This window comes from Pyrgilauda ruficollis, unplaced genomic scaffold, assembly GCF_017590135.1.
Source record: "Pyrgilauda ruficollis isolate IOZ18807 unplaced genomic scaffold, ASM1759013v1 scaffold2, whole genome shotgun sequence".
NCBI classification, from domain to species: domain Eukaryota; kingdom Metazoa; phylum Chordata; class Aves; order Passeriformes; family Passeridae; genus Pyrgilauda; species Pyrgilauda ruficollis.
In genome coordinates this window covers 7,439,256-7,464,108 of record NW_024519206.1, presented here as the reverse complement: position 1 = coordinate 7,464,108, position 24,853 = coordinate 7,439,256, and the positions used below count along the sequence as shown (strand labels likewise).

Sequence of the window (24,853 nt, the reverse complement as noted above, 5' to 3'; positions counted from 1 at the left end):
CTGCAATTTGGATCCTAATAGTAAAGTCCTGGAGTTTAAGTGTTGGCTTCTGTTCCTTGCACCAAAGACTTCTTGCAGGCAACAGCTGGGAAGTGTTCACTTCAGCAACAGTGAGCTTGACTATTGCTAATCTGCCTGCAGAAACCCTAAAACTAAAGATTGTACTTAAAGAATTTTATTTAGGTCTCTTCTCTCTATTAGGTCCCTGGAGAATTATCAAGATAAAAGTTAAGTGAACTACTTAGAGATGTAACACAGTTCAGTACATTCTGGGTCCTGGAAAAAGAGTCTAAACAATGCATTTACCAAATAAATTTAATGTAATAATGAAAGGATACCACATTAATAATGTTAGAGATTCTGTTCTTTGTTTAAAAAAAAAAAAAAACCTCTTTTTCCATCTTAACATATTATTCATAATACATTTGAGGTTTTCTCATGGCTTATACTCATTGAGAATCTATTTTGTTATAGCTTCAAAGCCAACAGAAAATTTGAAAGACCCTTTTTTGTTAAAATCACAAAGTGTAGGCTGCTGACGATTTTTTGATCTGTTTAGAAAGGAAGATGAAGAGCCTCACTTGGCTATATTTTAGTTTATTTCAGGGCTGGCATACTGATTTATGACTTTTGGGTTTTTTTCCTGCAATTGCCAGAATGTATTCGTCAGGCTGCTGAAAAATACTGAAATTGTATAGTGATTTTTCTCCTGGAGTTTGTTTAAAATGCTTAACTTGATGTATGACTGAAAGTGTGACTTGCTCCATGCTCTGCTATTTGTAATGCTGCAATTAAACCAATCAGTTACTGTAAGTTTTTTCATTTTTAGTGGAAAAATTGATTTAAATCTCCTATATGTGCTCACCTTTCCCACAAGGCTTAATTGGACCTTAAAGAAAACCAAAAGTTTGCATCCACTTGTTGAAACAGTTAACTTAAATATTCATGTAAGATGCCAATTTGATTCAAACCTTACCTCCTAGTTGAGGTGTAAAACAATGGAAAGTGACAACAGCCTGCCTTCAAGATAATTTATTATAGACACATTTCTTAAGTCTGCGTGTTTATTATATAAATATGCCCTAAACCAGACTGTCTGTTAAAACTAGGCTTTCACCTCCCATTCCTACAATCCAGATTCATCAGAAATTCACCCTCTATGAAACTGTTTATGATCCCAACTTGCCTGATTCCTCTCACTTGTTTTATTTCTAAACTATAAATATTGTTTTTTCACTCCTCAGTGTGGAAATTCAGCTATATTCATTTTACATGCTTACTGGAGTAGAAAACTGCCTAATCAGATATGAAAACAGTTGGCGGTGTATAAATCAGAGTTTGCCAAGGATTTCAAAGTGTGAAACTGGCAGACGAGCACATATCCTAGGAGTTCTGCCTTTCCTCAGCTTCCCTGTAGAGATTTTACATGGCAAATCTGGTCACCAGAGCCATCTGTATAAATACATGGGTGTGTTGTCCTGAATTAACACAGCAGCTCTACTGGGGAATGTAATTAAGGTCATATTTTAAAATTTCCCCACCAGGCTGTCTGAAATATAGATTTATGTACCAGGAATAAGAATCTTACCTTGATTTTGATGAGGAAATCACTGGTAATATGTGTTTTACTATCAACTAGTCTAACAGAAAGCCCCAAGTAAAGTTCAGAGTGCTCTGTAGTGATGCTCAGGGATGAATTTACCCTCTTCTGTCCTGCAGAGCAGTAACACCATGATATTGAAAGTAATGCTGTGCTACAAGCAGCTTTCCTTATGCTCAAAGGAAAAAAAAAACCAACCCTGAATTTTTATATGCGAATAGTTTAGTGTAAGGTTGTCTGCTTTACTCAGTTGACATTCCTTCCTAACATTGACGTTGAAACAGAGCTAAGTAAAGATTCATGTGGTAGTGGTGACAGGAGGAGTTGTTACACAAGATGTAACGTTTCCCTTGGATTTCATGTCACGATTTTTTCTCATTACTTAAACAAGAACTACATTGAAGTGGTGCAGGTACCAGGCAATAAAGATTTCCCTTGGTGCTGACAAACTCTGAGACCGCAAACGGAGGTGCTTACATGCCACAAGAGATATTGCATAATATTCTTTCCCTTTAGGCGAGGGATTGCTGTCACAATGGAAACATCTTTATATAAGAACCACTATTGTAGAAAAAAAAATCCATTTAGTTTCTATCATTTATATTTGAAGATTTCAATTCCAGGAGATTTTATTCAGTAATGTATGAAAAGTATTTCTACGTATGCCTGATTTAGTACATTGCTTTTGGAGTTGCTTCAATTATTGTCAGTAATTCTCCTTTATTGTTTACTGATACCCAAGTATAACAGAGGAAATGCATTGGTTTTAAAGAAAAGAAAGAAAGAAGAATACATGTTTTGTGGAAAAAACTTCCATAACATATATATATGAGATGCCTACATATTTGATTTGCAGGTAGTTTATTGAGTCCATTTGTAAGGATTTTGACAAGTGAAAAATAATTTTTGTGGCAATGGGATGTTAAAAAATAAAGGAAACAGGAAAAGAGTTTTGTTGGAATGTTGCAGTTCATCTCTGGGTCACTGGCATGGGAGTTGAGGTGCACATGATGTGTTAATTGAGAAGGGAAAAATTTCAGACAGGAGTTGATTTAGAACAGTAGGTGTTTGTATCAGGGAAACAAAAACAAATGTAAACCCTCAGTGTCATAGTCGCCAAAATACAGATAAGGTTATCACTGGACAACAGTTGGGGTATTTCAACTTTTAGGGGATCAGTAGCTATTTTGCTGTATTCCCCAAATCACTTTACGTTGATGATGTATAGAATAAGAATATTTCATATCCACAAGCAGACTTTTTTCTTTTGAGTAATATGAAGTAAGTTTTGAAGTACTGGTGGTAGGGTTATTGAACAATGGCATTTCAACTATTTTTTTTCCAATAAAAAGGTCAGATACAAAAATTAAAGTAGCAGATCTTTTAAAATGAAAATCCCCATTACAAGCATCAAAAACTAAGCTGATCCTCTTAACACATTTGTTTGGTGTTCTTTAAAAAGTTTATTTTTTTTCCTGATATGTGAACATCATGAAAGCTCTTACTCTCAGAAACCAACTTGAATGCAATGATATTGTAAGCTGAAAAGGTTTTTCTGTCTGAATGCCTGAAACTTAGTGGTCTGTGTGCTTTGGTGACTGATTGTGACTGCAGTGTAAACCAGGTTGCTGCTACAAAGAATGCTTATGAGCTCCTTTAAAATTGCCATTCTCCAAGGGAAATGTCTGGACATAATAAAGACAAAGAAATGAGGGTAGACTGACAGATGAAAGGTAGATGGGTAAGCAGGATACCTGCCACTGCCTTTCTTCTCTCTGGATATTCTTTTGAACTAGGGCTGTTGCTACACCACATTAAATTTTGTTATGAGTCAGTTCTTACTAAGTTAATTTCTTTCAATATGACTGCAGTAAGTTCCTGTCAGCTTGACATGACCATGTCAGAATCATGTCTGGTAAAAATTGTCTTGCTATCCTATCCAATTTACTTAGGTGAAAAATCTTCTTGTAGGAGTTTTGCCCCAAGTAAGATGGCAGAATATAGAAAAATTCAACAAATTTAAACAAAAGAGCTATGTTGTTTGGCATGTAGGTGCTGCAAGAGCTTTCAAAATTCAGCTTTTCAGCGGTGATATATTTCTGTGTCTTGGAAAGATATGTGGTTGTATTTATAGCATTTATGCATTCATAAATTTTTTGGCACCAAAGTTTTTCCTCTGACAACAGTTTTTAATGGTTTTTTTAAGGAATTACCTAAATATCTACAAGTAAACTTACTGATGGTGAAGGAAGTTTCTAGAAATAGCACCATGTACTGTTTTGACTATCTGGTGAAAAAATATTTTTGATGTATTTCAGACAAAGCATTGATTTATGGATTGCTAATGTCAACATACTAGATTTTTGCTTCATCAGGTAGAGAGTTTTGCATCCCCTCTGAGCTTTAAAGTCTTGTGGTTATGATTGTTGTCTCAGATGATATTTTCCTCACAGTGGGGCTAAAATGTCTTTCCAATGGAGGTGACCTTGAGTGAATAATTAATCAAAGTAGGCTTGGATATTAATCACTAATTATGACATGGAGAAGATATTTCAATAGATTTTTAAATTTCATCACTCAAAGAAAGTCTCTTTTAAAGAATGAGAGCGGTTTTGTTATCCAAAGAAAATACTTCCACTCTTATTAGTCAGAAAAATTTATTTAAAGTTCTGCATATACATTTACATAAAGTTTTACCCTGAGGTTCCTTAGAGAGTCCCAAGACAAAAAGTTCTACTTTAGCATAAGGATATACTATGTAGACTTTCAAAAGGATGAATTCTAGTTTTAAAATTTTAATGCAACCAGCTGGATATTGAGACCTGAAGGCATTCATTCTGAGGACATTTTGTTATAATCCACCTTTAGGATAAAGGTGAAGACTTCTAATCCTGAATGATTCCTTGCTCTCCTAGTGCACACTTGGTTTATTTTTACAAAAGCTGTTAAAATATTGAGCTCAAAATATATTAAAACCAACTGGATCAAAGTTAGTTGTGGTCTGTTAGATAAATCAGTGCTCTCTCAGGTGCTGGGCTGCAGTTCAGTTCAAAACATTTGTCTCAGATTAAATTAATTTAATGGTCACATCTCACATATCTTGAAACAGTGGGATGTTCTGCTTGAGAAAGGCAGAAAATGGAACTAGCACGAATGATGGATTGTTTCTTACCTTTAGGTGGTCTTTTCAGACTTGAACTTATTTTGAGGATGAGCTGATCCTGCTTATGTTGTCCTTGGCTTCTGAGTTAAATGAAACAAAACAAACTCGTCTCAGGATTCTGTTTTTCCAGTCAAGTGTGAGCAGGATTTTGAGAAAGATGGTCCAAATATTACAGTTCTATGTATGTGAAGAATTTTTGTATTTCTATACTCCATTAATTACAAAAATTCTCTATTAACCAATTAAGTAGATGTTCTTTTTGCAGTTATTGAGGAGAAAAAATGAAAAAATGTTACTTTTTCCTTTTATTATCTTTACCTGATTCATAACAATTTAAATGCGTCTGAAGAATATCCTAAGTCTGTTTTTTGAATCTAAATCTACTTGCACTTGCAGAACTGTAAATGAAAGAAAAGTGGAAGTGCTGTATTTCAGGACTTTGTTCTGTAAACCTTAAAGGAATGAAAATCCTTTTTTGATTAATGGACCTGCTCTCATGAGTAATTACTGTTCCTCTAAATGTTGGTTGGGATTTTTTTTTGCCATTATTATCTTATCTCTGTTATTACATTACAGGTCACCCCTTTTGGCAGTATGAGTATTAAATTTACTAATTAAATTCTCTAAAAGGAAAAGAATTCTAGATTCTTGGATTTGTTTCTTAAGGTCTAAGCATTTTTATTCAGCTGCTTTAATGCTCCCTGGTTCCTTTTAATTGCAAGACATTATGGCCATAATCAGACATGGTGAATAGATAGCATTTCAGAATCTATTGTGAATAGATGTACGTTTTGGTCATCCAGTGATTGCACCAATTTTTGACAGATGGATTTGTGTTTGGGATTGAAGAATGATTGCTGTATTCGAAGAAAATACTTACACTTATTAGCCAGAATTAGTTTTATTTATTTATTTATTTATTTGTCCACACACTTCTGTTGAGCTAACCAAAGCACCAAATTTGAAGTCAGTCCTGGATTTCCTCTAATTCCATAGTAGCTGAGAGTACCTAATTTAGCAGAAAACCCCTCGACACAAACTTAATTCGTCAGCATTTTCTGACAAAGCTTGAAACACTAGAGATGGCTTTTGGCAATGGATACTTTCTGTCATTTTTGGATTGGTACTAAAATGATCAAGGCTATCTTTCTGTACTGTTGAGTCATTGCCTTAGATTGTAGCTCCGTGGTGAATTTATGCTGATCTACTGTCTCTTCATGCCTCCAACTCATGACAGTGTATTTGTGACCATATATTGGACCAAAATCAGGAACTGATCCGGTTAAACTTAGAAAAACAAAACAAAAGCAGTTTTGATTTGCATCAGTTTCCCAGTCAGGTTTCTTGTGTTAATGCATTTGTGCCAGGGTAAAAGAAGGCTACTGATAGAAGAAGCAAGCAATCAAATGTACTGCAGGGGGAAGGAGTACTTGTTTCTGGATCAATGCCAGCTATTTACAGACATAAAGTGTTTGCAAAACTGGTATCATAGAGTTGCACTGAATCCCAAGCAGTGTCACTGGATATGAATAAGAAAAATTAGTGAAACAATTTTTATGGAATCACAGAGTCATCAAGGTTGTAAGTGACCTTCAAGACCGGAGAGTCCAACCATCAACCCAACACCACCAGAATGACCCCTAAGCCATATCCCCCAAGTGCCACATCCAGATGCCTCTGGAACTTTTCCAGAGACAGTGACTCCACCACCTCCCTGGGCAAATTATTCAAATGCCTAAACACTCTTCCAGTGAATTTTCTGATATCCAATGTGAACCTCCTCTGACACAAAGCCATCTCCTCTTGTCCTTTCATCTGGGACATGGCAGAAGAAACTGACCCACACCTCACTACAACCTCCTTTCATGGAGATAGAGAGCAGTGAAGTCCTTCCAAACCGCCTTTTCTCCAGGCTAAACAATCCCAGTTCCCTCAGTCTCTTCTCACATGACATGTTTTCTAGACCCTTCAGCAGCTCCATTGCCCTTCTCTGGACATGCTCAAGCACCTCAGTGTCCTTTCTGGGAGTGAGAGGCCCAAAACTGAACACAGTACTCAAGGTGCAGCCTCACCAGTACACTGGGACAATCAATTCTCTGTGATTCCATCCTATTATCAGTTCATGATTGCCAATTGTCTCAAAGATTCTCATGGAATGATGATAAAAACAATTCACTTCTGGATCAAAATAAATTAGCTTCTGGATCAAAAATAAATTTAATTTATAACTTGTATTTTAATATTTTTAAATAATTTTTTTTTAACTGTAATGCGGTGAAATGGTTCAGAAAAAATAATGCATTTCTGTCTTTTTATGCAGTTCTCCAGGTGAATATCTTCTCTTTAGCTTTCCCTTCTTTTCATTTCCCTACTTCTTCTTGGTCTGATATAGTATTTTCAAGTTCATTAAAACATTACATTTTTTAAGGTTATCACCAAACTTGGGCCTCTGGAATGGATACTTAATACTCCCAGTCATCACAGAGTTCATCATGGTAAGATAAAAGTGAAACCTCTTATTCCTTTTTTTTCCTCAGGGTCACTATTTGTGTAGTAATAGTAATATAGTAAAATTGTACTGTAAAATCAGTTTTACAGAAAGACTTTAATTTTCACCTCTACTTCTGAAGTGGTCCCTGTTCAGTTAGAAATTTCACAGTTTTTAAAATAATATAATCAGAACTTACATTTAATTTAAACATTTTTGTGTTTAACTATTGATCAAAAATTAAGTCTGGATAACATGAAATAATTTGAAGACTTTAAGAAAAAAATTCAATGCTTCTAAGTATGAAGAGTGATAGAAAAATATCTCATCCTTTCCTGACTACTGAATTATCAACAAACACACTTTTGCATTCAAATTCAAGCACTGCATATGTGAAAAACATGGCTAGGTTTTAGAAGAACTTTTAAATATTTTAGTGGAATTTGATTTCACCTGTTTGAAATATTGGTAAATCTCACTTCACAGAAGTGTATGATGTTTGATTTTTATGAGTATTCAGAGACCTTCAAGACTGTACTGCATGTGTAAATTGTACTAATAACTCCACTGCATACTGAAAAATGTCATGAACGTATCTGAGTGACAGAAGTGGATTTCACAGATGTCCTTAGTTCATTCAGTGTGCAGAGACAGTAAGTGTAAAAAGAATTGGGGGAATGGAAGGGCAGTTTGAAATAGACTCAAATGGAGTTACGTGTGCAGAGGTTGTTACTAGTGTTTGCTGTATCCACAGTGGTGGTGCTCTAAGTGTCTAGTCCTTAAAATTTGCACAACTACTGGTAATCCTCAGGGAGACACTCTGCTCTTATTTGCTCAGCTATAAATCTGAACTAATATTCTCATCCTGATTGGAGTTAAGCTGAATCTTTATATAACTGATCAGGGGCTGTACAGTTGCTCCAGACTATCTCCACAAACTTAGGGATGTGTAAACAATGTTTCTTCATTCATAACTTTGAGAGAACTGCTTATAAATACATTCCCTAGAAAACACAGAAGGATCAGTTTTCCTCACACTGAAATTATTAGTGCAGGATCAGACATATGACATAGAGGATAGAGACACCTGACAGATATTAATCTAATAACTACACATATATGTATTTAGCGTATATTTTCTTAGGTATAAACTATTGGAATAATTTTTGTTTGCTTTTTAGTTTGTCTTTTATAAATATATTTTGACCTGTTTTTAGTCTCAGAATTTCACAGAAATTTTGGGCATGGCACATTGGATTTGTATGCTTGAATCTGAACAAAAGAGAACAATAAGGCTATTAAAGAAAAAAGAAATATATATAGAATTATGAGGAGTGGTGGGCTAGCTATCTTTTAAAGTTATTTTTAGATTATAAGGTGATTCAAATGGTGATTTTCCTTCATAATTCAGTTACTAGTATTCTTATTTATCCTATTACTTGTCTCATAATTGATTTTTATTATAGGTAGAAATCCTTACTGCATTGACAAAAATTATGGTGGCACGCTCATTATCTGGGACAGGATATTTGGTGAGTAAAACAAGGTGTTCTCTGTCATGTTAAATCAGTGTGGAGAAAATATGTATGCTTTTGAATTTGATTGATTGTTATTCTTTTGTTCTCTTCTTCCATCAGGAACATTTGAGGCCGAAGATGCAAAAGTTGTATATGGCTTAACACATCCAATAAATTCATTTGATCCCATCATGGTCCAGGTGCTGCAGTTTTCATCACTGATTCTGATATCTCCAGCATTTAGTCATATTCAAAAGAAATTCCTCTCTTATGCACAATTGAGGCCATCTTTGCATTGCTGACCAGTCAATTACATTATCTACAATTTCTTCAGTATTCCGTTATGTGACAGCCATTCCTACTCACTGCATTGAGTATATGCAGAGCTTGTAGTAATCATGAGCATATATAACAGTAAAATTAACAAATTATTAGGACTATGATATATAAGTTGTTGGACTGAATAAGATGTTTTGAGTGCAATAATATATAGAGAAGCACAGACAAAAGCATATAATAAAAGAAAACTAATTAGTGTGGTGCTTCTCAGATTTATTGGTTCAGGTTTCACTGAAGCAAGGTAAAAATTCTCTGCAAAAACATGAGAAGCAGTGAAGTCCATATTTGCTTTTCATAACTGTTCATCCAAGGAGGAATCTCAAAGAAAGAGAAATTTTACTGTCAGGGCTGGAAAGTGGGAGGATGTGCAATTATATCCATTTCAGTCAGATACTAAGTAATTTCATTACTGAGAGTGTGTCATTTCAAGGTCCCAGTAGCCAAATCATACTGCATAAATATAGCTATACAATATACCACTAAATACTCAGGAGTGATTACAGGAGACACAGATGGAAAAACAGATTTTCCTCTGAGCAGAAGTCATTGTAATCCTCACCAAATTAGCCAAGGGCTTCATATTGCTTTTGCCTATTTCAGCCAGGTTTTGTGAACTGTCTTCATCTATTTCTAATTTATTCTCTTTATAGAGTCTGAAAAATAATTTATTTGAAAACTAAAAATTAATAAAATACAATGTTTTATTAATCTTTATTTTGTGAACAATGAAAAGTAACTTACTTTTTTTTTTTTTTTTTATAAAAAAAAAAAAAAAAATTTTTTTTTTTTTTTTTATAAAAAAAAAAAAAAAAAGAAGTTTTTTTTTTTTTTTTCAGTTACGTCCCTTGGCTCATATTTGGAACACGTTTTGGGCCACACCTGGATTCTGCAATAAGCTTTCTGTCATATTCAAAGGGCCAGGCTGGGGACCAGGCAAACCTAGACTTGGCCTTCCTGAGGAAATCCCAGTGGTAAATAGAACATGCACAGGCTTTCAGTTGTGTGTAATTTACTTGGGCCTCTTAATGCTACTGGATCAATGTTAAAAACTCTACACATGCTATTTTAAATTAGCAAATTAGCAGTCATAAAGCATGGGGGAAGATGAATTGGGAAAAGAAACTGAAGGAAATGAATGTTTTAACTGTGGGGGTTTTTTTCCTTTTATTTGATGGAAAAAGTGTGTTTTTTAAGTTATTTTTTCATTATTCATTTCCTGAAGAGGTTTTAAAAAAAATTTTCTATGGAGTACAGTAATTTCCCTTTTTTTTCAGCTGTGGGCATGCACAAACACACAAAGTTAAACTGTCTCAAACAAGGCAGTACATAAGTTTGACAATAGATTATTTTTCTTCAGTTAGCTGTCACCCCTTTTGTGTTTGTAAGTGTAAAGAATATTAAGGAGCAACAGGCCAGAGCAGGTCACTCTTGAAGGCAAGTAACTGTTTTGCTTTATACAGATCACTGGAAAAGAAGTTCCCTTCAATCCACGTGTACCAGCTTATCTTAATTGCTATGCACTTGTACATTTTGCTGTAATAGTGGACTTGTACATCGAACTTCTTGCTTCTATGACTGTGAGTAATTCCTTCCTTTATGAAATAACATCTCCTGCTAACAGCAATGACACACAACATGTTTAAATATTAAAGGATTGTGCAGCGGCTCTACAGCCAACTCATATCTTATTTGAGCTACTAAAATAATAACTGGATTCTGTAAAAGAATTAACATAAATGGCTAAATATTTAATTCTATGCTATTAAATATACATTTTATATTGTTTAGTAAACAGTTTTTAATAACCATATCAGTTATTTACTTAATATAATTTGCCTAGAAGACTTATTTGTCTGCTTCAGGTTTTAGTACCTCATGAGGCTTGAAACTATGGAGTTTTAAGATGTTAAGGTTGGTCATACCATTAGATGCCCAGGCTTTAGAAGGAAGTTTGCAATGATCTTGCAGTGCTTGCAGATGGCTAGGTTGGTGTCAGCATGAGTTCAGAGTTGGAGGAGCACAAAGTTAGGGCAAATTTTTCTTCCAATCTCCAACACACAACAGCATTGATAGAAGCACTGCAAGAAGAGGTATGTATTTATCACCAGCGACTTGCATGGTGGAATCTCCATGGTGACTGGTTCCTCTATGGATACCTAGCAGCCTGTGAAGGTGAACTATAAGGCCATGTCCACCTAAAAGAAATGAGATGTTAACTGCTTTCAAGATTTCACATCCTTCCAAGCTCCTTTTTTTTCTTTCCGTCTTTATAACTCTCCCTCGTGTACTAAAGCTAAAATTTCATAGTTATGAAGCAGGATTTAATGGATATAATATTCCCACAAATAAGTCAAATACCTCTCAAGATGTACAAAGACACCACAAAACTCTCTTAGTTTGATAAAATGCCCTTCAGTCTTCTTAAACCCTTTCTAAGACCCCCTTAGTTAAAGAGCAGTGTTCTTGCTGTGTTTGTGTCACCCACATTGCCACAGGCAGGCTGTAAACACCCAAAGGGCCCCCCGGCTTCTTCAGCCTTGTCCGGCCCTGCTCACCTGGCAATCTCCAGCCTGTGGCCAGCAGTGGTCACTTTCCCCTGCCCACCTCCTTGGACACTGCTGTACATAGCATTCTTGGTATAATATAAAAGCTACCTCAGGCATGTTCTTTGGATTAGTATGAAGTTATTCTATGTACCATGTTTACTTCTGCAAAGGGTCACACTGCAGTTGCAGGGAATTAGGAGATTACTAAATCATCTGAACCTTAGTCTGTTATAAGGACAAGAAATTAAGCCAAAGGTATGAATAAATACCTCCAAAATACATACGTCAAACACTATACATGATTGCCAATGTTCCTATATTGAGAAAAACCTCTGGAAGATTTTCCAGAATACTTCTAGATTCCTACATTTGCACAGAAATCAAACTCCGTGTTTGAACTTTTCCATTTGTTTCATTTTGCTGTTGGGTTGGTTTTTCTTTTTTTTTTACTCTATCCTGTTGCTTTTAGCAGCCAGAATTAAGGAATCTGATTTTTTTTCTATTTTATTCTTTCTTCTTTTTACCTTTTTCTGGTCCTGGAAGGAAAAATGGATGGTCCACATTATTTTATCTGTGGTAACTGCAGCTGTTTAAGAATAAGTAATAAAAAAGTTGAAAAATGCACCCAAGCCCCAGATAATCACTAAATTCTTTCAGTCATAGAGGAAACATCCTGAAGATCCTCCATTTATGAACTTATTGTAGAAAAGCAACTAGAAAATTCTCTGCACAAAACTGCAGGGTAATAAGGTAGTAAAGACAAGGAGGAGAGCCCAGGGGCCTGGAAGCACCTCATCTCAGGACATAAACCTTCAGCGTGGGTGTAGAAAGTGCTGGTCCCAAGGCAGAGTTCCAGCATCGCTCTGCAGTACAGTGGGGAAGCTGTCATGAGAAGGAAGCTTGTGTATGAATAACTTTACTTGGCAAAAACCTTTCTTCAATATCAGTTTTCCACTGCACTGAGTTATGAAATGTCTATGGATACAACTGGAACGTTCTGTCTGGCTATGAATTATGTCATAACTGTGGCATAGCTCCATAAATGGAGAAAACTAACTGTTTTCCTCATCTTTAGGTATAAGTTCCATTTCATAACAGCCATAAGACACAGCACACAGCTATTACATTTCTCAAGTGATTACAGTTGCTCAGTGTTTGGTCTCACGCCCTGTAGAAGTGTTAAATTTCTCTATCCATAAAGAGCAACCATATACCTTCTGTCTGAATGACCTACATTTAACTTATGAAAAGAGCAAAACAGGAAAGAACAAATATATATTTTCCACAGGAGAGAGCATACAGTGTTTGTTTTCTGTATAGTGATCTGCACTACATCCAGTGAATAAAAATTGCTTTCTGAGCTCTGCACATCTAGATCTGATCCAAAGCTCCTTGAAGAAATGGGATTTGGATCAGTCCCAGAGAGAGTGCTAGGAGGGTAAAACTGCAGTACATTCAAAGCAGAAGTCTCATAGTTCCAGAACTTCAGGTATCATATAAATCAAAGTGAAGTGCACCTTAAACACGTTTTGCAGTGTCTTTTTTTTATTGTTAATAGACACTGTAACATTTACTGTGCTTATAATTATATGAATATGTGAGCAGTTTCCATTGGATGGAAATTAGTAAGATAGATCTCTTGAAAGTTAAGAACACAATTAATTTATCCATTCAGTAGGGCATCACCAAGTACAGTGTATGTAATATTGCTGAGAATTAACTTTTTTTTTCCTACAAATTTTAAGTTAAAATAAATTCATACAGCTAAAGACACCTAACAATATAAAATTCATAGCATCATGTTAGCATTCCTGATTTGAGTGTGTCTGATCATCTGATGTATGAGAGCAGAGCAACTGTTCACTTATGTAATGTTCTGACATCATTCCTAGAAGTTCTTTTTTACCACTGGACAAATCGGAATGAGAAAGTGCATCCATGTTATTCTTCCAAAGGAATAAAAAAACTGGTTCTTTGAAGCATAAAAAGTCAATTTTGAATATTTCAATGCTTATCTAAATACAGATTTGGAATAACATTTCCTTTGTTTAAATGAATTATTTTTTCCATTACTAAAAAATCATAAAATAATAATGCTATGGCATTATGTTGATTACAAAGCAGTGTAAACCTCTTACTAAGTTCTATAATCCTCTTGCCCCCCCGCCCCCCATATTTTAAGGCTCAAAGATATTTTTAAAGCTTTAAATGAAATGAAAATCCAACAGAAATATTTTTTTCTGCTTGGTTGCAGCCAATAACCACATTGCAAAGTTGTGGCTGACTTGTAATTGGGGAACCTGCTGTGGTTCCACATGCTTCTCTGTTTATACAAATACTCCAGTATATAAATACTCATTTATTTTATATATACATCCATGCATACTAGGTTTAGGTGAAACAAGGATGCTAACACTAATGAAGGTGTAAAAGGCACATTCTTTTTGCACTGCTGCTTGCAGTGCATAGATTTAATATATGATGTTAGTTTAGTGATATAACCCACTGACTATTTTGTTGATTTTGGTAGAGTAAGGGCTAGAAAATGGATGCCTCAGCTGCCAGCATCCACTTCATAGGGTGATACATGTTTGAAAGCAAATAAAAGAATCAAGGCAGCATATTACTATACCACTGGAACTGTAAGAGAAAGTTAGGGAAGCAAACTAACAGTGGTAAAAATTACGCTATGTGGCTGGTTTTCTAAAAGATGTTATTCCCAATAGCATCATGGTGTATTTCACTGAAAATTTCTTGGTAATCCTTGACTAGCAGTGCAGATGAGGAAATTATTTTGTTGTATGTGAAGGTGGTGCATGTACCTGCAGTGAAGGGTAACTTTCACCTTCTACCTCCATGATTCCCAGTAAGGCTTTCTACCTCACCCTTCCTCACTCAGAAAGCTGATGTTTTGGGAAGTGGAAAGCTGCCACACTGTGCTCAGGCATTACAGTGCCGTGCTTTTGCATGAATCTGGTGATAGTGCCAATTTGAAGTTAACCAGGATCTGCAGGTTGTGCTTCAGAGTACTCCAGTCCTTCACATTCTGGGCCAGAGTGCATACTCACCATGTGGAGTTTTACAAATAGCAAGTATTCAAAATAGTATAGTTCAAGTAGGAGTGTGTCTGAAGAGAAATGGAAATTGGCCTGAAAAAACAAGTCTGTAAAATATGATCACACCTGGTTCAGGTAGTTATTATGCCAAATAACCTCATATAGCATTTTAACCATTTAAAGATAAAGGCTTGTTTACATTTGAGTTTGATTTTCAAAAAAGTTATAAGGTTTCTTCAGTTCTTCTGATTTACGATCAGACATTAAAATGTATTTCTATTCCCATTTTTTTTTCTGGAACTCCATCTTTAAAACTGATCTGAAATTTATTAATTTCCTGTCAAGTTCTTAGTCTGTGCTTTATTCTTCTGTGTTCGATAAATGCAGGGGATAATTTTTTCTCCTGTTCTAGTAATGTAAATTAAAATATATCTTTAAACTAAAAGTCCTTGATAGAAGTTATGGGTAAAACCACCACTAAAATATGACCCAGAATTGTCTGCTTTTGGGAAGCATTTCCATCATCACTCAAATCCAACTCTTAATGCAGTACCAATGTAGACTTAATGCAGTAGTCTTTAGGCCTACAGTCTAGCTAATGGCAAGAAATGGAATTCTCAAAGTGCTTAGCTTATTCCCACATTCCCAGTATGCTCTCTCTCCACAAGTTTCAGCAAAAGCTTAAGTTAATAACAGGTTTTTGGGTCACTTCAGTGTCCGTAAAGGCAAGTAGAATGAATCAGCGTTATCTGCTGCTATCAGTTTTCTGCAGCTGGACTGACAAGGAAACCCAGATGCCTGGGACAAGCTAGCCAGCTTAGGATCACTGGAAAAGCAGAAAGGTTTGAAATCATGCAGCTCTTTGAAACTGGAAACTAGGGACACCCTTGCTCATTCATAGCATGTACTATTGAATCCTTCCTGAAGACGGGCATTAGCACTTGTATGAAAACCATTGCAGTTGCATTCATTTTCCACAGTGTGATTTTAGCCATATATTGTAATGCAGCTACTCCATGACTTGATGGAAATCTGGATTTGATGTTTAGTTCTCTTTCCTGCCTAAGAAGATACAAAACCTTACTTCTCAGAATCATGCTCTACCACTGTGGGAGCGTTTTTCAGGCAGTCTGCAGGACCTGGTACATCACAGTGGAAACAAAGAAAAATCAGACCCACCTGGCAAGAATGAGTAGATTTTTTAAAAAGGTGTAATTTTTCAACTTAAAAGTGAGGACAGTCTTTAAGGAGAAAAATCTTGAATTTCAGTCTTTGTTCCCTGGAAAACTTTTTATTAGACAAGTAACAATCATTGAAAAGCCTATCAAAGCATTTCTAAGAAATTTATGGGTGAGTTCCCTTATGCCTGTGCCAAATCATATTTTTCTTTGCTCACTTCTTGAATTTTTGTATGACCCAGATTGTACAGGAAGCTGAAGTGGAAGTTGAACTCAGTATGGCTAGAGGCACAGTTAAAGTACTCCTCATTTAATTAAATTCAAATAGAGTCTGCATCTGATTTTTATAAAAAAGCTCTGTCCAAATATTTTGTCACTTCAAAACAAATTTGTCCTATTGCTAACAATGAAAAGTTTATCCTAAGGAGGAATGGAACAGATTGGTAATGTGGAAATGCAGTAATAAGTTTGATTCTCACCTGGTACAAATTTGTGCAACAGAGTGGCTTGACAGGTGTCATTTGTGAGAACTGTGTTCTGGCTTGTAAACTGGTGAGGCTGCTGTTTAGCTTGCTCATTGCTGGGATTGAGTTTTCTTTGTTCAATAACTGTTGAGGATATCTAAGTAGGTGTTTGTGATGCTTCAGTAAAACAACAGAAACCCGCCCAGAATGACTGTGTGGTTTGATGTGTTTTGCAAACATGGGCACTCTAAGTTCACACAGCTGTAAAACTTGAGAGTATCCTCTTGTGGCCTCCCGTGCTCACAGATGCTTCCCTTAGATCTCTTTGAGGGGTTGGGGCCATGACTGAAGGAAGCTGGTCGTGTCACTGAATGGGATTTATGGAAATCAGGGCAGATATTTGTGGAGTTTTATTTTTCCAATGCCTGCAAATGAAGCGCAAGATGCTGTTCATAAACTCTTTTGCTGCTGAAAACAAGAAAGGAATTGTATAACTCAGTCAGATCCAATAATTTTGTTTTGTTTTGTTTTGTTTTGTTTTGTTTTAATTTAAAAAAGCAAAACCAAAAGCTTTTCAAAACTAATATTTGAAACAAAATCAGGGAGGGAAAAAAGGAAACAGATTAAATATTTGATTTTCAAAGGCAGCTGTATAGAATACAAAATAAATATTTAAAAAAATTTAAAAATTCAAACTTTACAATCAAAATAATTTCTGTTTTTCTGAATTTTATGTCATTTTGATGTAAATTTTAAGGACAGAAGTTCTCATGCTGTGATTCATCTAAATACTCACGCACGTGTTAATGTTTAAAAGTGTTTTGAGTCTGATTGAAATTAATGCTATGAGCTAAAAAGTTTTGCTGACTTGGGAACCAAGTGTCGAGTTGTCATGAAGGGAAAACATTAATTTTGTTTCATCTTAAATATGATCATGTTGTGTGAGTTCTTATTCTCACCAGTACATTGGCATTTGTATCCAGTGGGATTCAAAGATGGCTATTGTAAAGACCTGGTAACATAATATGAAATTTAAAGAACAGGGCTGCTAGGATTTTTTATCTAGAACTAAGTTTCTTCCCTCTTGAGTAGAGTCAAAAGGAAATCAAATAACTTTGGAAAAAAACCACATAGGACAGAAGGGGATAACATTAAACATTAATGCAGTATTCAGGAACCAACTGTGAAGGTGGTTACTCCAGGTATGTGTGCTATCCATAGCAGATTTTTTTTTTCTCTAAAATTTAAAGTAGCAAATTACTTTTAAAGGGGATGCTTGCTTCACTCAGTGAGTAAGTTCAAGCTACTGTTCTGTAAAAGCTCCATTTCTTTCCAGAAAATTTTCTAAATGAATTTTTTGTGTGCCTTTTAACAGATGTTATCACAGGGAACAGTTCTCATGAGAATTGGCTTTATCATTCTGTCCCTGGCATCTTTTGGACTACTTATGGAGAACAAGTAAGATACAAAATATGTGGGGTTTTTTATTCTTTCATTATGGGTTATTTATAGCTATATGTAAATCTCAGAAATCATATAGATAAAAAGATATAATCACCCAGACCCACACATGGCTGTCTGTTGACTAGAAAATAACACATGACTAGCCAGCACCTAAATCCAGAATTGTTCCCATAGCAAGAAGTGACTACATCTGTATTGTCCCTCACAGAAAAGTTTTGGATGGGCTTTTCATGTCTTCCTCTGTGCTTGCATTTACTGGGTCCATGGGTTTGGGACAGTGGCAGGTGAGGTGGACCTGTTCAAGGTCAGATTGTGTGAGCCCTGTGTAGCATGCCGCAGGTGCCAGATACATGATGGTATGTGAAGAGCACACAGTGTAGCTCAGAGTGAGCTCAAAATCATGTGAAAGATGGTGTAGACTTGAAACTAAACTTAATCAGTATAGCTTCAAATGAAATTGGATCTTGAATACACCAGGCCAGTGAGATACATTATGAAGTAGTCCATATGGGCACTGTGTCCCTAAAGAACATTAAGTAGCATTCACACTTTCTTACAAAGAAGTTATTTGCCCTGACAGAGAAGAAATGTGGAATAAAAGTTTTCTTTGAGACTGAGGTGCCAGTACTGCTTTGCACCTGCTGTTCATTATGTTTTCAGAAATGAATACCTTTCACTTTTAAGGACTGAACAGTTTAATTCAGGATAGGTAAAAAATATGTCAACATGCCAGACATGTGAATAACCTAGGGAGTTAATAAAGAGGCATTAGTAAAAAGTGACATAAGTATACCATTGGAAAGATTCTGAACTACTTAGGTAGCAGTTCTCAGAATTTTGTTGTGGTAATTTTTGAGATCAAAGGACAGTAACTAAAGATACAGTTCCATTCATGTTAGTTCAAATATATTTTGCAAGTATGGGTATTCTCACCACCAGCTAATTCATGGTTGTAAGTCAATGTAAGATATATACCATAAAAACTTAACTTTAAGAAAGATGACTAGATGTAAGTGGAGGACATCACAAACTAATTCTATTTTCTCTTTTTCACTGAGCTTAGCAAAGAGGAAAAGATTGGATGTTAATCTGAATTGATTCCATTTTCTAGGTCCAAAGCAGGAATTTTGGAAATTATACGCTGTTTAGTCTTCATAGGTGTTTACAAACTTGGCTACTTTAGGAGTCATTTTTCCTTCTTGGACTATGCATATGAGGTAAGACATTTATTTAAAAATGTCTATGCTGAGTATTCTAGATTTTTTATCTTTTCACAAGAAAGAAACACTAAACATTTACATTTTGTTGTCTTATTTTTCATTATGCTACTTGAATAGAGTATTATTTTTTCTTATTATTTTTCACTTTTTATGATTATTTTATAAGAAAATTATTCTAGTTCACTACTGAGATGCCAGTTATCCTTGGAAAAAAGGTCATGAAGGACTGCATTTACCACTTCTTGCAAAAATAATTTACTTATCCATTACTATTATTCACATATTTTGAAGTGAATAATAGTAATGCATTGCTGAATTTCGATTGTTTAATACTCCTTTTATGGGAGAAATATGAAAATTCTTGGAGGCTGGAAGATTTAAATATAAAGGATATTGCTCTGCATTAATCCTGTGCCTCAGAAACAGACTTTTAGCCATGGACAAGGAGTGGGTACAGGACTAAATGGACCTATGGTCTGATACTTGTGGTAACTTCTGTGTTCTGGGCATTTACTTTTATCCTGTTCTTGCCTTTTGCTTTTTATTATTTTCCTTTCCAGTAGAGTTGGTATTTCATATCTCTTTTAATATTATCACAATGAAATAACAATAGTCACTGTTAGTATTCCTATCTGAGCAATATTACCAAGCTACGTGCTATTGGTTACCAGAAAATAATGGTTATTCATAACCAACAAGGTTATGAATGGGTGGCTGGATTAGTAGAACCTCATCAGAAAGTTACTCTTTGGCTTAAAGTCAGAAAAAAATCAAATAAAACAGTAGGAACTGTTTGTTCAAAATGGTTCCTGTGACTTCAAACATATGCAAAATTTATTGCATCTTTCCCAGTTGGAAATGGTCTTGCTTCTCCTGCTTTTCTAAAGGAAATGGAATTAGAAAAATGAAAAAAGAAAAAAAAAAAAAGCTACTGCTGCTGTGGGTCTGGGAGGATTTTCTGGTTTTTTTTTTTTTGTTTGTTTGTTTTTTTTTCTGCCTGGGTTGGAAAACAATAGCTGTTGGACAATATTTAAAGCTAGATAAATGCCACTAACTGAGAATTGTTTAGTTTCCCCCCTGCCCCCTTGTTACATTTTCAAAGCTTTGGTGTATAAAGCAAATGGTTCTGTAATTCCTTTGATAAGAGTCTGAAAGAATTTAGCAGATATTTTAAGAGGTTTACTTAAATATAAGTTGGAAATTATTTGTAAAATTTCCATAGTAGGCTAATACAGTAGAAAGGCTTGAAGTAACAAATTCTAAAATTTTGGAACAATTTACCTTGCCCTTGAGACATAGCTTTCAGACTTGAATTATTTGGATATTCTGACTGAAGTCTGTGAGAATTATGTCATTATATACACCCTCAATACCTGCCCTACTGAGTTCTTTATTCATATATAAAAGTGTCTCGTATTAAGAAATGAGTAGGAGAAGAAAAAAATAAAATGAAGTGGTTCTTGCTCTGTTCTTTACATGTTTCTGTCATTAAAAGAAATTCTTTATTGTTATCTTGAGTTCTTCTCTACTGTCCTGTAGTTTCTTCCTTTTGTTTATTCTTTTATCCTTCATATTGCAGTTCTTTGTTGTTCTTTTTTTAGTCCTTTGTTTGACACTCACTATATAGTCCACTTTTTACAAGAGACAGGACTACTTGCACACAATTTTTCTTTGAAAATACTGGAAAAATAGATGTCTTTCAAATAATTTGCTCTTGGAATTGCTCTATTCAGACAGGAATAGATAATGTTTCTGAGTGATGCCAATATTTCCACACTGGACATTTTATCACAAATCAACAATTTCATTATATTAATAACTTTTGTAATCATAGAATAATAGAATTGGGTGGGTGTGAAGTATAAAGATCCTCTAGTCCTATCCCCTGCAATTAGCAGAGACATCTTCAATTACACCAGGTTGCTCTCAGCCCCAATGAACATGATCTTGAAAGTTTCCAAGGATGAGGCACCTATCACCTCATTGGACAATTTTTTCCAGTGCTTCACCATCTTCACAATAAAAAATGTTTTCCTTTTTGTAGTCTGGATATTTGTGAACTTCAAAATGTCGCCCATTTTAAAATGAATTACCCATTTTAAAATAAATTATACACTTTTGCTCCCAATGTATTGTATGCATGGTAGGCATGTTCTTATGGGTCTAGTGGAATTTGTGTCAAAATGAAAAAAAAATCTGAGAGATTTCTGGATATTTTTCAGTTCATGTTGAAAAGTCTTCAAAAGTAATGTTTTACCTCAATATTGGCGTGATCATTTTGAAACAGCAGTGCCAGAAAGTATAAGAAATACATAAGCAGAAGGTTTCCCCAGACATTAGATCTAAACATCCTAAAAATGTTTCTGTTCATCATTCCATGTTGTTTATCCTTCATAATATAATAATACAGGTAATCTGCTTGATTTTAAATGTCCTTTACTCTGTTTCACTTTTACATTCTCTTACAAATTTTAAGAGGTGTAAATGGAAACATTTATTTAATCATTTTGTTTTCCTCATCTAAATATCATGTCTTTAACATACACCTAGATTTAGCTGACTTTGGTCTTTTTAATCTAATATTTCTAGTAATCATAACCTATAATGTGCTCAAAAATGTTGTCTTTACATCTTCATCCTTATGTGTTACCAAATAAACAATTCTTTAGTAATCCAGAGTTAAATAATGAAAGCACAACATCATGTAAAAGAGTTTGTGTTGACTTTTTCTATAAATTAACCCTTCAAGGGCGGGATTACTTCAGGATAAAAAAGTGTTTTAAGAATCTAACAAACAATTCTTTCTCAGAACTCTTAATGGGGCACATTGCAGCAGATAAGCGCAAGACTGATTTTACCAACAACATGTTCAATAATTAGTGATAAAGTAAGTTATTGTTTTCCATATATGTGGGGGATTTTCTGCTACTATGTTTCATATGTTCCTATTTCTCAAGACTATTAGGACCAGTAAAGATTTCTAAAGAACATATCCTTGCATTACTATTTGAATGGTATTCTAACTGCCAGAAATAGGCACTTTAAACTGAAAATGATTGTGTTTGGCTCATAAGAAGACTTGACAATTATCAGGAGGAGCACCTTCTGGGGGAAACTAAATGGGAAATGAAGAAATGAGAGAAAACTAGGGGGTCAGTGAGAGAAGGGAGGTGAGCAGAGGAAACAAGGAGCAAGCCTTTCCCACTTTGCAATTAGATTAGCTCAGGTGGGCATGAAAAAAGCAGCTGAAGATGGCAATCTGAGTAGAACAAGCAGTCCTGCTCTCTGGCTCTTACCCTCCTTGCTGCCCTGCTGACTGGCTTTGTGAGCTGGGCTGACTTAACCAGACAAAGATTTTTTTCAGGTAAGTGATGCAAATTTTGTGGAGCAAGAAAGTTTCTTAATGCTAAGGTTCAGGAAAGGAGGAAGCAAAATGATGTTATAGGTGTGTAAGAAAAAAAAAAAAGGCTTTTGCTGAAGCTGCAGTCTTAATATGTTAATTTCTGTGTCTGCAGTCAAGTAAAAACAATATTGACTCCATTGATTCTTTGAAGTTGTGTGTTACCAGATTTGGTTCCTTATGAAAATTATGTTATTTTTCTGATCATTTGAATATATTTTCCTCCCTGCTATTGTATTTGAATTCATTCTGTGATATACTCCTGGGGGTCTCTCCAAGTGTCTTCTTGTCCAAGAAAATAATTTAAAGCTATCTTCACTACGAAAGTGACCACAGGAGGTGGAACCGTGTACATTCCTCAGCATGCATTTTCTGTTCCTTTTCCTGTATATATTTCATATGGATGATTAGGTGAATGTGGAAGGGGGAGGGAGTGAATTTTTTTTGTAGTTGTTTCTTTGTTTGAGGTTTTATGTGTTATTTGTTTATTTAAGAAAAAAGTGGTGATAAATGAGGAAATTTTTATATCTTAAAAAAATTGTTTCTTGGATGGAGGTCAATAAAAACCTCAGTGACAGGAAATATATTTGACTGGTTTGAAGAACTGGTGTGTTTCTTTTGAGAATCTGTGCTGCCACATCCTATACTAGTTAGCTTTCTTTAGGCTGATTACTTCATGCCTGCGTAATGTGATGATTGTGTGTATTACTAAAGCCAAATCATTTTCTGTCAGACTGGGCCTGGAGCCTCCTAACCACCTGGAGGTAGCAGAAAACATTGCTTGTGTGTTCAGTTATGTGACGGTTCAGCAGGCACGATATGTAAAAATAAATCTGTGATGATGGTCCACCTCTTTAAAGTGTTTCCATCCAACTGCTCTGGTTTGGCATCAGCCAGCATATTCCATGAGCTGAATTTGGTCAAACACTGGCTGTTATTTGACAGTAGTACTAATGAGGAGCAAGTAGAAATGAGAGCCATTGACATGTTGTTGGAACTCTTATTTTAAATATTTTCACCAACTCTCATAGTAGCTGCAACTCAGACTCTTAAACTAAGAGGCTAGGAGTGAGGAAGAGGCAGGAGGAAATAGATGTCTGTCTTGATGTGTTTATATTTTACCCCTGTTGTAGCTAAGGCATTGTATCTAAGAGTTAATCTTTTCATCCTGACTTGTGCATTGCAACTTAATGAGCTGCCTGGCTATGCCACGTTGGCTGGCATGTATTAATTTACAGGTAGGAAGGACAAAAAATCTAGGGCAACTTCCATGGTGGAAAAGCGAGGTTTTATACATGTGTGATGTTTTAAATTAATAACTTGTTTTCTTTTCTATGTGGGCATGTGGTACATTAGAAATATAACCAGCTTTGGAAGATATACAGAATCTTGTGCTGCAGGGTGTAATTCAACCCTTAACTAATGAAGGTAGAAATGAGCTTTATTGTGGTCAAATAGCTTATTTACTCCTCCAGAGTGTCTAAACTTGGTAGAGGCAGCTGTTCCAAAAACTTTTGGAGACAGTATTCTATACCAAATGGACTGCTGTTCTGATCTTTGATGCAATTCTGGTATTTCTTCTGACATAGAATTTAATTGGCCTGGATAAAATATAAAATATTTCTTTATTAAAGAACTGATTTACACTGTATCGTGTGTTCCACAGAAGTCCCTCTTAATGTGATATATTATCACACTACTTATTTTTCCTTTCATCATGCGAAGAGTTGCTGTTACCTCACTTGTTTCTTAGTATAATTTGCCAGTGTTGGAATACTGACTTATGAGTACAGACATAAAACAAACATTTACTCATAAGAACTTATTTCCACATCAACGATAGTTTTCTGCTCTGTAGCATTTTTTCTTGGTCCCTCGTTAAGATCATCTGTGCCACATCTCAAAGAGCCATATCCCGTATTTGGTTTCCATTAAGGTGAAAGCTCCATGCCCTGTGCTATGATTTATGACCTCAGCATTTATGCAGTCTCTATGCCATAACTAGATTGGCTGGTGTATTTCAAATATATTTTAGAAATGAAACTGGGGATGGAAGGAAACTCTGCTGCCTATGATAAAAAGCCTTGTCAACACACATGGAATTAAACAAACACGCGTTGTAATAGTTTTTTTCTGTGTTAGCGTCATTCAGAAAAGTTTGCTATGCCATGCAGTGTATCCCAGGGACTGGACTTTTAATATTCTTGACAACTGCCCTAAGGGGAATAATGTCCCTTAGAAAAAGTCACTGTAAAATCTGGCAGTAGATTAAGTTAGTTTCCACTTAGGTGTGACAGCAGAGTCATTACTGATTTTAGACTTAGCCAGTTTGAGAGTCGCCTTCACCACCATCAACTAAGGACTATGATGTATAGTTCCAGATGCTCTGGCCAATTGACCGTAAAATTGCTCTGCATT

At 35.3% G+C, this 24,853-nt stretch overlaps 1 protein-coding gene across 1 annotated transcript in view; it reads left to right on the top strand.

Moving 5' to 3' along the window:
• AGMO (alkylglycerol monooxygenase) overlaps nucleotides 1–24,853 on the top strand; it is a 185,861-nt gene that overhangs the window by 89,682 nt on the left and 71,326 nt on the right. Inside the window, exons 6-12 of the mRNA XM_041466463.1 lie at nucleotides 7,192–7,258; nucleotides 8,718–8,783; nucleotides 8,889–8,968; nucleotides 9,944–10,078; nucleotides 10,568–10,684; nucleotides 17,727–17,809; nucleotides 18,927–19,032. Of these exons, the coding sequence (XP_041322397.1) occupies nucleotides 7,192–7,258; nucleotides 8,718–8,783; nucleotides 8,889–8,968; nucleotides 9,944–10,078; nucleotides 10,568–10,684; nucleotides 17,727–17,809; nucleotides 18,927–19,032 (654 nt within the window). The remainder of the gene's footprint in view (nucleotides 1–7,191; nucleotides 7,259–8,717; nucleotides 8,784–8,888; nucleotides 8,969–9,943; nucleotides 10,079–10,567; nucleotides 10,685–17,726; nucleotides 17,810–18,926; nucleotides 19,033–24,853) is intronic.